General features: G+C 45.3%; 1 protein-coding gene across 1 annotated transcript in view; it reads right to left on the bottom strand.

Moving 5' to 3' along the window:
* COQ3 (coenzyme Q3, methyltransferase) overlaps window positions 1-13,256 on the bottom strand; it is a 307,137-nt gene that overhangs the window by 83,348 nt on the left and 210,533 nt on the right. The window contains exon 4 of the mRNA XM_069606406.1: window positions 3,047-3,146. Within this exon, the coding sequence (XP_069462507.1) occupies window positions 3,047-3,146 (100 nt within the window). The remainder of the gene's footprint in view (window positions 1-3,046; window positions 3,147-13,256) is intronic.

The following is a 13,256-nucleotide window of genomic DNA, read 5'->3' as shown; positions in this document are numbered from 1 at the left end:
CAATCCTAAACACAATTACAAACATCATAGTGTCTTATATCTATTCTGTTCCCTCTTGACTCTGCCTGGTATACTATCCTGCCAGGGCTTTCCTTATAGGTATTCGACATGCATTCACAAACTTGTCAGTCTCTTAAATTTCCTTTGTTATATCTTTTAAAGTAATATTCAAGTGCTTGTTCTTTCTCAGATTTCATTCAATGTTATTTGTTCTCGGGAGGATTGACAATATGCCCCGGTGTCTCCGCTTCCCGTGGGTGGACTCACCAGCTGTTAACGTGTATAGGCTTTCCTGCGGCAAGCCAGCAGCTCTCCGGCATTCCGTTCCTTGTCACCACTTCTGCCTTGCAGCTTCTGTGCCTCTCACGGTTCCCATTCTCCCGCTGGGCATCTCTCTGGGCTCAGGGGGGAGGAGGCTGCACCTGCAAACGCTCTGAAGCTTCTCGTCTGCTTCAGGCATCCTAGCAGCATGCCGTTCCTTGCAGTCCACTCCTCTCTGTTCCTTCAGGTAGCCGGTTTGCTCCACGGGACTTGCACCAGCCCTGCAATCCCACAGTCGACATCAAGAGAACTAGAGTTCTCAGCCACCCTCTCTTGCTGTCGCCACAATCTGCATGCCACTCTTAGGGTTCCCAGCTCAAACCAGGAGGAATTATCTCATCTTCTTTCTGCAGGACATTTGAATTTGATGACCCTTACACAACCAGAAACTTCAATACCCGCATTGCTGAACGAACTCTCGAAAATGGAGAAGGCTACAGGCCTAAAAGATCAATATGTCTAAGTCTGAATTGTTAAGCTTGGGGAACACCAAAAGTCACTGACTTAATTTATCATACTTATCCCCATTTAAAATGGCTAAGGATATGATTGCCTACCTAGGGGTCACTTAACGAATTCCATCTCAAGTTTATATGAGGCAAATTATCCAGGGCTGCTCTGCAAGATAAAGGCAGATTTAAATGGACCCCTACGTGCATATCTTGGCTGGGGAGGATTGCTACAATAAAAATGATTACGCTCCCTAGAGTAGTTTATCATTTTTAGGCGCTCCCCGTCAAGGACCCAGAATCGTACTTCAAAGCAGTCAACAAGTTAATATCACAATTTATAGGGCAAAATAAATGCCCTAGAATAGCCTGGAGACACTGATGTCTCCTAGACTGTAGAGGGGTCTGGGCCTTCCAAACTTTGCCCAATATTATGCAGCTACTGAACTGCGGGTTCTGCGAAATGGTTCTCAAATGACATGTCCAAGCCATGGGCCATGATGGAGCAGGGACTCAGTTGGAGGGACTGCTTTGGTTAAATAGGCAAGACAGACCCCGGAATGTAGGCTTGAGCCAGGTACTAATGGTAGTCTGTGATGTATCGTATTGCCTCCTTAAACAAGGTCGCGTAACTACTATTCCATTTCGGCTCACCCCATTGTTTGGGAACCCGCAGTTCTCTCCCGGAATGAGTCAGGGCTCCTTTGCAAGATGGCGTGCAGTGGGGTGTAGAAAACCTGTAGACATGATGGTAGCAGGAGAGCTTAGGTCCTTTGAGGATTGTAAACAGCAATTTGGGCTGACAGAAAAAGATAAGACGTTTGGGCAAGAAATACTGATAAAACATTGGGAAAACCTTTGGGAACAAATACCGAAACTAACTACATTTAGCCAGACCAGGGAAGCATGGTATAAGATAATGGTGCAGGGGCACTATACCCCGGAAAGATTGCACTCTATGTACCCAGGGGTAACGCAGGAATGCTGGAGAGGATATTCAGGGATAGGCGACTGGCGACATGTATGGTGGGACTGCCCGATACTGAAAGTATTTTGGGAGGACGTCACTGGTCAGATACAGCTAATGGTGTGCAGTCTGAGGACTTACTTTAAGGGAATGGTTGTGCAGGCTCTTCGATCCAGAGTTTCAAATCCCTCCGAAATCTCAGCGTAAAGCATATACAATACTTTAATAGAGGCCCGGTTATTTCTTGCCAGGAAATGGAAGAAAAAGGCACCACCCACAAGCATAAAATGGCTTCATACGGGATGGGGGATATTTGCCATGGAATGGATTACATATGGGATACAAGGCGAAAGGTTTACATTCCGCCAGGACTGGGGATTGTTACTGAACTATCTCAGGGGACATTATATGCTACAATGGTGTCCCCAAAATTTGAGAAGATGAGATAAAATTTTAAATCTGATTCATAAAAGTATAATGTACGTATCATTCACTGGTCGAAAAGATGGGCATGGGGGAAAGGAAAGAGGGACAAGGGGGAGGGGGTTATTGTTTTGTACATGTGAAAATGCCAATAAAGATAAGTTTAAAAAAAAAGTAAATCTGTCACTACCAGACTGCCCTTTATAGAATACACCTCCAATTCCCCAACTATGATATAAAGGCCAAATGTATATACTCACTTTACATTGACCTGATAACCTTTACTTTCGTGGGGGGGCCGGGATGACCTCCTAGAGGATAACACTGATGGGAGGTGGTGTAGGGGATGTTCTTTATTGGTCTCTTGATCTGTCAATTTGCAAATCAAGATATTAGTAACGTCAGTTAATTGATTTTAACAATAGGTTTCATGCCAATGTGTTACTACCTTCGAGAGTGGACATGGCGATCTATTAGGAGAATTAATATGTTTTGTTTCTTTGTCTTGCTTGCGATTGCAGCAACTAATAAATAAAAGTCTTTAAAAAAGAAAACAATTTTTAATGAAGGTTGATACACTAGGAGTATACAACTTGGGGGACCTATAAAGCGATGGATCCTTGATTGCATTAGACTAGCTGAGGGAATGTGTAGAAGTAAACATGTTGATAATATTCCAACACTTGAGCTGGGACATACTTTACCAATTCAATCTGGCGTACATGCCTGAGGAACCACCTACATCACCCATGCTCAATATATAATGACACCCACTGAACAATTATTTTATTTCATACTAAACTGGTGTTATTATTGTATAAATTGATTAGAGAGACATATTCAATAAAGATCAATAACAAAATGCAGGCAAATACTAATGGCTTACCTCACTCAACACTCCTCCACCGCAGCCAACATCCAAAAGCTTCACACCTTGTAACGGACTGCCCAGATTGTGAACGTCACTCTTACTTATTAGAGTATCTCTACAAACACAGAACAGTAAAATAAGCCACTCAATAAATAGTGTGTCAATAGTCATAAGCCACATAATCACCAAATGCATATAATAACAGCAATAGTGCCAAATTCAAAGGGCTACATCTCTCCTTCGGACTAAGAAATAATGCCACATGCAGTAAAAAGAGTGTGGACCTGGTATTTTTAAAAACTGTGCAGGCTTTCAAATGAGCTGTATCAGAATGTTTTCTTTTTTACATATGAAGGGATTAATTAATTTGCGAACATGGATGCCATAGGGAGAATTCTTCTTCCAGTAAGACATGAAGCAAAAAAGCTTTGGCGAGGAAATAGCAGAAACGTATTGAAATGTTGACATCGAGTAAAATGGCACGAACGTAAAGCAAGAAAAGTCAATTATTCTCCTGTATAGATCTCTTTGCAGTCGCAGGCTGTTGAGAAGCTCTCTAGCTCTCTTTTCCCAGGGAACATTAAAAATCACATTTTTATTTTCAGGAAGAGCGCTCGGGCACCACACGATTTGTCATAGAGCTGCCAGGAAAACTGCAGAGGAACAAAACTGAAGTACTGGTGTTATCGGTATGTCATTTTATTTTCCGTGGGATTTTCTTTAGAATCGCATGCTTTGTAGAAAAACGGAGCCAATCTCCAGAATTACATCTGATTGAAAGAGGCCGTTTATGGTGACCTGACCCTTTGAGCATTAGCGACAATCACAATCAAAGGAGTATCGTTTGCAGTCGTGTTTAACTGGTATCTACAAAGGAGCTTTGAGGATTTCAGCAAAGGGACGATAATTCCAGTGCGTGGCAGAGTGCTTCTCCACCTGTCTGAAGAAAGCACTTTGAGATGGCGTTCCCACCTGCAGATGCCTACTAATAGACAGCTTTTCATCTGGCAGTAGACAAAAAGACTAAAAACTGTTGGTGCATTACCAGAAATCGTGTGTCTATGTGCCGTGTTTGTATTTGTCGTGTACAGAGAGTATCTACCAGGAGCCAAGAGTTGGGTGGAACAGGCCTTCAACAATTTCCTGAACTTCAGAAAATCCGATTTCACTCGGATGTGCATCTACAGAGAACTTTGAAAATAGGGATCTACAACCCTAACGCTTTTAACAGGCTGGGGCCTACAATGATTCCTTGTGGTAATTCAGCCCAAACATGAACGTCGTTAGCACCAATTGCTAGAATGAAATCTGCATGTTTCTCAGTTCAAATATTTCAACAAACTACTACAAGCCTTTCATGGATTTCATGGCTAAAGCAAGCAACTTTTGAGGAACAACTTTATGTTCCTGACAAGCAGGAAGTGGGGGTAAACTAAAGAAAGATATCCCAGGTGAAATCCATTAAAGGCTTGTAGTAGTTTAAATATTTGAACTGAGAGCCATGCCGATTTTATTGTAGCAATTGGTGCTAAGGGTGTGTATGTTTGGCATGAATTACAATGAGGAACCATTGTAGCTCCGCCCACCCCCTCTGTTAAGTGTTAAGGTACAACAATACCACTTCCAGGATGAATTGAACGTGGTGGGGGTATGGTTAGGAGTAAAAAGATACACCTCAGATGACGGAAGTGCAACTTCATGGCTGCTTTGACATGGGATTTTAATGGCATTTCAGTGCTGTTGGTAACCCGTTGGTTGTGGACCAGATTCTGGGGCATCAGAAGATTCCCCTAAGGGGGCCTTGTGAAAGGAAGTAGGGACGGATCTCTGGACCCACAAGACAAACCTCAAACTTGAAGGTTCTGAAAAAAGGCAGTTGTGGCAACACAGTGAAAGCCTTTAGTGTTCACTGGGAGCTGCCTGAATTTTGAAAATCAGCTGCATACTATCAGACATGTAGTATGGCATCTGGATACTGCCAAGAATAGGTGCCAGTGTGGACATCTGAACACTGAAGTGAAGAGTACTGGTTATAGTCCATTCTTTCTGGACAAATTAGGAGATGTGTAGGCCTGGGCAGAAAAGATGACATTTTTATCTCCTGAGTGTGATCAGATCTGAAGGACGAGAACCAGTTTAATGCAGTGCCTAGCGTCTCCTTATACCAATTCAAATGCAGCAAAAGAATGTCAAGAGCAGCAAAGATGGGGAAAGTGCATTGGTCACCAAAATGCCAGGTGTAGCAGAAGTGACATCACAGGACCCTTGACCTCCGATGACATCACAGGAAGTGATGTCATCTGACCCCCACCTTGAAGTGACATCACAGGAAGCGATGGAACACAACGTTGCACCCCCCGACAACACAGGAAGTTGCATCACATAGAATGGTTTCTAAGTACACTATGAAAAATATGGTTATGGTCTCCCTGTAAAGTGATATGCATTGCATACATGAATGGATCACAATATGTATCGTTAGTATCAGTGCGTATAGGCCCATATTACCAAATTACTGTGAATGCAAGCAGACGTCCAAGGCGAAATGATAATGATATGTTATTATATAGCACTTATGCTAAAACGCTTCATATAGAACAAATATACATACAATATCACCCAAACTGTGTTGGTACTCATTTATCAACCTCCGCAGGAAGAAAGGCGGAGTTGACCTTGCTGCGAGTCAAACCTGCAGATCACACACACACACACACACACACATTGCAGCAGCAAGCGCTCTACCCACTGAGCTATCTTACCGGCTATAGCTACCAGAAAACCAGCCACTCCAGAAACAAAGAGCCACATGCTGCTGGCCACAGCCCGAGAGCCTCAATTAATGTTTTCTTTTTTTCTTTTTTTTTTTTAAGGGTAGCTAGGGAGACCACAGGGGTAGCAAGGGAGACTTCAGGGGTCGGAGTTGCTACCCCTAAATGACATCCCTTATTGGTTATGGTCTGTACAGATGAAAGAGAAAGAGCTCCCGACACCCTGGACCAACATCCTGAAGACACCCATGGTCTCGGGAGGATAGCTCAGGGGCAACGTGCTCGCCTTGGAAGCAAGACGACCTGGAGCAACACAGGTTCGATCCCCGGGTCCGTGCTTAGAAACCTCTAGGTATTAAGCACGTTATAAATAACCTATCATAACGTATATCACACAAAAATCCTGAATCACCGGAAGAACGCTTAAAGAAGCAGAAGGAAGGGCATGGTGACCGCCCAGTAGACTAGCGGTAAGAGGAGGATAGTGGCCTGCACCTGAAACTCAAAGGATTTGAGGGATCCTTGGAAGCGGAAATGCCCTGCATCACTGCAGAGTGAAGAGAGAGTGGCTTGGTGCCTGCATACTCTACCAAACAAAAATGGTACTGTGATCGGTGTGCAGGTGCCATCGGCATGAAAGGTGACATCATGGCAGTCACTAGAGGGACCGGTGACACTGCAGGGGACAGTCGGTGCTCCTGCACAGGGGGTGCAATTGATAGACTGGTGGCCATTAGTTATGAAAGGGATTATGGTGCCCTTCAACCTTGGCACAAACAGAAGCTAACATTGTTTCTGCACGCTGAGTGAGGTCCCAAGTGGTAGTGGCACAGGGACAGGCAAGGGCTCTTGGACAGTGGGTGAAGGAAGACAAGCTAGCGCTGTTTCAAAGAACTGCTAACCCGAAGTTGGCTGGACCAGGAGAGTGGATGGGGCAAAGGTCCCATCACCCCCCACGAATGTGAAAAGTGGAATGAATGAGGGAGTGACAAATCACAACACATTGTTACACACAGGAAGAACAGAGGCACTGCTACAGGGTGAAAACCGTGGGCGGGAGAGAACTGTGCCAGATGTTCTTCTATTGCTGGAAAAGAGAGGCAGATACATGTCAAAAGGCCTATAAATATCTAAAGCCAGACTGGCCAATGTGAAGAGGTGGGAGATAAAGCACTGTGACAGTTTTGTTAGAGGGTAAGACTAGCGGAATGAGGCGAAGCTACAATAAGAACAGATTAAGTGCAACAAATGTAAGCATCTGACTGGGGTGAGCTCCTAGGACCACTATGGAGAATAACCCAAATGCCCCAGGAGGGGTAATTCAGAGTAAACGGGACTGCTTCATGCCACCGAAAGGAGAAGCGGAGGTCCAAATAACAAGTCAACCAATTCCTGCCAAAGATGCGAAAAAAGGAGGAGCAAACACAATGACCAAGCATGATTCAGGAACATAGATCTGCCGTAGAGGTTAGGCTCAGTGATGTGGCAACAGAATGCAGAATGTTCTAAGAAGACCTGAATAATGTAAAAGGGAAAGATGAAGGAAGTGTAAAACCGAACCTCAAGGATGGAAGATACCAGGGAAGTTCACAGAAACTTAAAACAGTTGCCAACAACACAGAGTTGAAAATGCACAAGGTTGTTGGCGCAGAGTGAACATCTACTTGGTTGGCTTAGAATGGGAAAAATATTAGCTATATCGCTACTTGTAGAAGAAAGCACAATGATCACTGGCAAGCAGCCCTCTCGGTGCATTTCCAAGACCCATAATTGTCAAAGTGTGCAACAGTAGGCAAAGCAACACAATCTGCAAGAAAAAAAGGAAGAGTGGCAAAGTTTTTACTGAGGGGTGCTCATGTGCCTAGAGAGAAATAGTTTCCACTTCGTAGTACCCAGTCTCTACCCAGGCCTACTATTCAAAATATTCCTACCATCCTACACCCACATTGACATTTCTTACCCATGGGAAACGCAGTGGTCACTGGAGTGCTGCGGGAGTGGGACTGCGGCTGGGGAATAGATCCCAGAGGAGATCTTCTGGAATCATGGGAGTGACCTTCAATTTCTTCCCTCTGGGTGCCAGATCCCACGGATGCATGCTGGCAACAGGGGCCATTGGTGTGCCGGCGGTAGAAAGTCGAGGCCTTGCGTGTGGCAGCTACTCCCAGCTATAACTGTCTACCTGCAGGTGAATTCCAGGTGCCTGATCCTTTGGCTGGTAGAGTTTAGGTGCAGCTCCGGACTCTGAGGGTGTTGTGCTGGGCATCAGGAGCAGGCTGCAGACATCCTGCCTGTTCCATGAGGTTGTAGACTTCCTGGTGGGCACTTGACTCCTGCCCAGATAAAGTTGTATGAATACCACATTGGACACATACTTCACTTCCCCGCCCCCCAGAGTGTTGTGAAGGGTGGCTGGGGGTAATTGCAGCCAACCTTCCTGTTCTCCACCACCTACACGGGCCTCAGCAACTTGTGCCTTGCCCAGCGGGCTGCTGGCCCTCAGTGCTGTGCTCGTGGAGCAGAGGTGGGTGTGCGAGATGCTGGAAATGCCTTATGGAGGGACAGGGCCTCCTCGTCCTTGTCCTACTTCTCTGTGTGGGTTTTCCTTATGTTTTCTGCCACTGAGGTCCAGCCTCTTTTGGTGAACACCACCCATGGGCTACCCTTATGGAAAACATGGGTCGGGGTACACCCTTGTACCCCTTATGTTTGTTTTTGGGCACCTGTGTTGCCCACAGAGCAGGGTATGGGCTGGTGGCAGCTACATGACGATTTGGCAGTGGCTCAGAGTATCCTCCATTTTGGGATACTCAGGCCCTGCCATAGGAATCAATGGATTCCCACACAAAGGTAAAATGGCCAGAGTGGCCTCTTGGTTTCTAATGCCTTTTACCTTGATTCCCAAAGTCCTGAGAAGCCCAGTCTCTGTTCCCTTCCTCCCGAGTGGCTTTGGGTGGAAACACCATATATGTCTCTGTTCCCTTTCCTCCTGACTGGTTGTTGGGTGGAAATACCATAAATGGCCCTGGGGCTGCCTCCTGTTGGGCTGACTGGAGCCTTCCCATGGGTTGAGTGTTGTGGGTACACCCTAGGGGTGGGACCTGTGTGAATGGAGGTGGGGGGTCTGGTTTGTGTGTGTGTGTGTGTGTGTGACACAATTAATGAGACAGCCCTGACTGAAATTGACATGAATGCAGTGTAGTGTGCTGAAAGGCTGGGTGCTTACCCCAATCCACATTCTTTGTTATGGGTGTCTGGGTGGAGCGAATGGCCTGCCTGAATGAATAATAATAATAATAATAATAATTAGGCTTTTATATAGCGCTACAAACCCTCAGGTATCCGAGCGCTGCTTATTATTACCCACGGTGTGTGGTGCTCATTTATCGACCTCGGAAGGATGAAAGGCTGAGTTTGGCCCCGCCGGGATTCGAACCTGCGTTAACAGGCTCTGCACGGGTGTCAAAGCGAGCGCTCTACTCGCTGTGCCCTTCTGTGTGAGTGACTGACTGAGCCTGTCTCAGCCAGAGTAAATGGGGAACAGATGTGTATATCTGGGAACCTGACAAATCGAAGGGTGGGCACCACTATCATTCGTAAAGTTTTCATATTGTAGGTAAGGTCTAAGTTCAAGGTGTCATCCAATATATGTGACGTACACTTCGTCACAAAGAATATATGGCAGGCTGAGATTGCTCAGTGAAACTTCCACTGAGCTTGGAGACGCCTGATGTAGTAAACACTACTTTGGAGGTAAATCTTTAGTGGTTGAAAAGTGTGATACTTCTCAGAAGTCAACCTGGTCAGAGAAATTATAGAATTCATATTGATTCCAGCTTCAAATTTGTGTAACATTATTTTATTTGAAATTCATTAGAAGAGGCCCAAGCTGATGCATTTCAGACATTTTGTCCTTCCTCAGGGCGGGCTCTAAAACACATTAACAGAAATTAGGTTATTGTCAAGCCTATTCGCAAAGAGCTCAATATTCTGTTACATCATTCAAAGGAAATAAGCATTTCGTTTAAGCCACTAATCGAAACATACCTGTCATATGCACTGTTGTAATACACAGATTCAACTTTCCTGTAGACAGAATGTTGGCTACTTGGTTAGACCCTCCTGTATGAACCTTCTTGCGTGTGACCCAAACGATGCAAGCAGAACAAATTGCCTCATTTAGAACGGTCATAAAACTCTTAATACATCGCAATCTTATTTTGTCCAAACATCGCTTTTCATCTACTTAGCAGTAGTTACCTTGCTCACCATTACGGCATCATGCCAAGCAAGTTGTTGCATTTAAATTTAGAAGTGTTAGAGCTTTGATTGCAGAGCTGTGTTGCCTAGATCTTCAACTAGCTTCTGAAAAAATAAATAAAAAATACCATGTTCTAAACCGTTGTTGAATGTTAAGTTACTTGGCTGTTTGTTACTAAATACCCCTATGGTCATGAACCGACCTCTTTATAACTGATGTTTCAGTAAACGTTTACCTTTTGTAAGCATTTGAATGACTTTGATAATGTACATTGGACCCGCCGCAGTAGGTGGTGTGAACGTGATCTGCCGATACGTGTACAAGGTCCGCTGTCAAAGAGTGGCTCAAGTTAGAAATTCGACGCGCATTTAGACATTTCACATACGAATTAAGGGCACTTACTATGTGATACAATTATGCGTAGTCTATAGAGAGGGTCCAGAGGCGTCTCCGGCAACGGGTGTTGCCCTTGACGGCAGGACACCGAGACCCGCAGGACAGTTATGTACTTCCGCGTCATTGCGTATCGGCGCATTGACGTCAGAACTTAACAGCAACTACTGCGGGAATTATAGTCAAAAACACTTGTGGATCGTTTCATGCAAGTACAGTCAGCTTCTTTTTGCATGTAATCACCATTTGTGAGTGCATGCAGTTTACTAGGTGTATGTGTGTGTTTGTGTAATAACTCAAAGCATAATGACCTCTCGTGAATAGTTGGGTGTGTATGCTAAAAACAAAACATATGGTGTTTTTGTTAAAAACCGAAAAATTGGCAATGCCAAAATATTTTATTATATATTTTACTATTCTCCACTAATAATTCCGATGTATATAAACATCTAGCTAGACCATAATACATATATGTATGAAAACGCTCATATTTGGGGTTTACGTTTCTGAGTCTGCAGCAAATCGTATCAAAAGTGCAGGAATAAAATACAATCTTCTTATACCAACCAATGTAGGTTGTTGAGTAATACATTGAAGGATGCATGCATGGGCTATAAAAATAGGTGACTCAAATCGAAGCTTAGCAGGAAGACGCTGTTCCTTGAAGCCCAGCTGCAGGAGAAGTCTGCTGTTGCAATTTCTTCACTGTAATCCGAAAGCTGTTGTGTCTCCCAAGGACTGATCCAGAGAGGACCTGAGAAGGAGACCTCTCCCCGAGCTACAAAGGACCATTGTGTAAACTGCTGCTCTTCATGCGAAGTGCCCTGGATACCGTCCAGAGAAGGAGGTCTGTGAGTCCTGAAGAGTAGTGCGCGGACATCTCGAGTCGAAGAAGTCCATTGGTGTCGCCAAGGGTCCAGAGGTGCGTTTTGTGACCACTGGAAGCCGTTTTTGTACCGCCCAGAAGAGGGGGTACCCTGGGATAGCGCTGGACACCCTGAGCTGCGTAAGCTCCAAACTGCCCAAGAACATTTCAAAGGACATCCTCGCCATCATCACTGACCACTTTATACCCGCCAGAGAGTCCAACGGCGCAGATTGCAGAGAAAGTTCCATCAGTGAGTTTCCCACCACCAGAAGCTAACGAAGATGTCCAGAGTGTCCAGACTTGGTGACGGTCCGTGGTCCACTCCAGTGGTCGAGTCCAGGTCGCCAGAAGCCATCCAGACGTCCATGCTGTGGCTGCAGCACCAAAGAACCAAAAGTCAGAAAACCGTAATATTCCAAAACCGACACCAAAAGTTGCCTATGCACTCGTCGCCGCCAGGAGTCAAAGGCTCCCAGGGGTCTTACTCTCATCTGCCAAGCCTTTAAGGAGCCCACAGCAAGTTTCATCTTCACAGGACTTCTACAGGCTGAGAAACCGTCGACCAAAAGAGAGCACTGCAAAGAGCAAAACTAATGCACTTCAGAAAGACTTGTTCCTTTTGATTCTTGGACTTTGCATCCCAGTGGCTCCTTCTTCCAAGGGGATTCCATCCGCGAAGGGGATAGTTGAGTGAAACCAAGAAACACTGCCACTTCACCTGCCAAGACACCAAAAGGTACTGTGACGGAGAAGAGCATTTTCTAGCCTCAGGAGTCATCCAGGGATCCCATATTCGTCTTGGATCCTATTCTCCGGTGGTCTCCTAGGTACTTTGGGGTTGTAGAACCTTTTTAAAGAAAGCAGAACGTCATTGAACATTATTGGACTGGGCTGTAAAAGACAAGACACGTTACTCCCTAACCTTTCCATTACAGGTTGCCCAGGTAGGGGGGCAGGCTGGGATCTTCACACAATTGTATATCTAGTCTAAAGAAAGCATTCTGCCACTGTTCACAACTAACCTGCCTTGTATCCCTATTCTGTGCTACACCTCACTTAATTCACATGCCTATATAAAACTGTCTGCAGTTAGTGCATCCATGTCATGATCACCAGGTCACAGACAACTAAAGGATTCCAACATGCTCATTTGGAGGTCAGGTGGGTAGATGCATGGCCCTCCTGGCACTGTCACCATTCCTTTTAGCACCCCCCCTTTGTAGTGGGAAAAGACACTCCCTGATATTCCCCAAGATGGCAGACCAATAGGCCATAGGAATAGTTAGCTGGGGCCTAGTTTTCGAGCATGGCTTTCTATATAAGCCACACCCAAGTTCCAGCACACGCTTCACGTTGTTTACTGTAGAATACAGCAACAACGCTCACAGGCGCTCTGATTCCCACGATCTGTAAAGAAGAAAAAGAATCAAGATTATTCACAGAACGAAGATTATACTTATCCGTAGTACCTCGCTGTCACCGTCCTTGCCGCTCCGCCTCTTCAGAAACTTCCACGGCTCCTCACTCAACTCGGCTGAGCAAGTTACAGCACCCGAACTCCGCCGCGGCCCTAAAGGGGAGAAAGAAAAGGTAAAAGTTAAACGCTAGTTCAAAAACTATAGCGGCGCTCTGCGCTTCCCTCCGCACTACATTCATTGACTCATTTTCTGAAAAGAGGGGAAACAACTTACCACATTCCGATCTGGGAATTCTGCTACGGGACACAGGCAACGCAGACTGCTCGGTCCCGGCATCCTGAAGGTGCTTGGGGTCCCGCTCGCTCAGCTCATGAGTGAAGCTTCTGAACTGTAGCCTAGCCACCGCACACGGTTAATTGTTTCTTCTTCGCTTCATTCGCCCGCATCTGTAAAGATTAGAAGAAAGGCTAGTGACTTCCAAGAAAGCTTTTGACCACCAAAAAACCACAGTTAA

This window comes from Ambystoma mexicanum, chromosome 4p, assembly GCF_040938575.1.
Source record: "Ambystoma mexicanum isolate Mex_15411 chromosome 4p, UKY_AmexF1_1, whole genome shotgun sequence".
Lineage (NCBI taxonomy): Eukaryota > Metazoa > Chordata > Amphibia > Caudata > Ambystomatidae > Ambystoma > Ambystoma mexicanum.
Note: the sequence above shows the minus strand (reverse complement) of the source record. Positions and strands in the feature narration are given on the sequence as shown.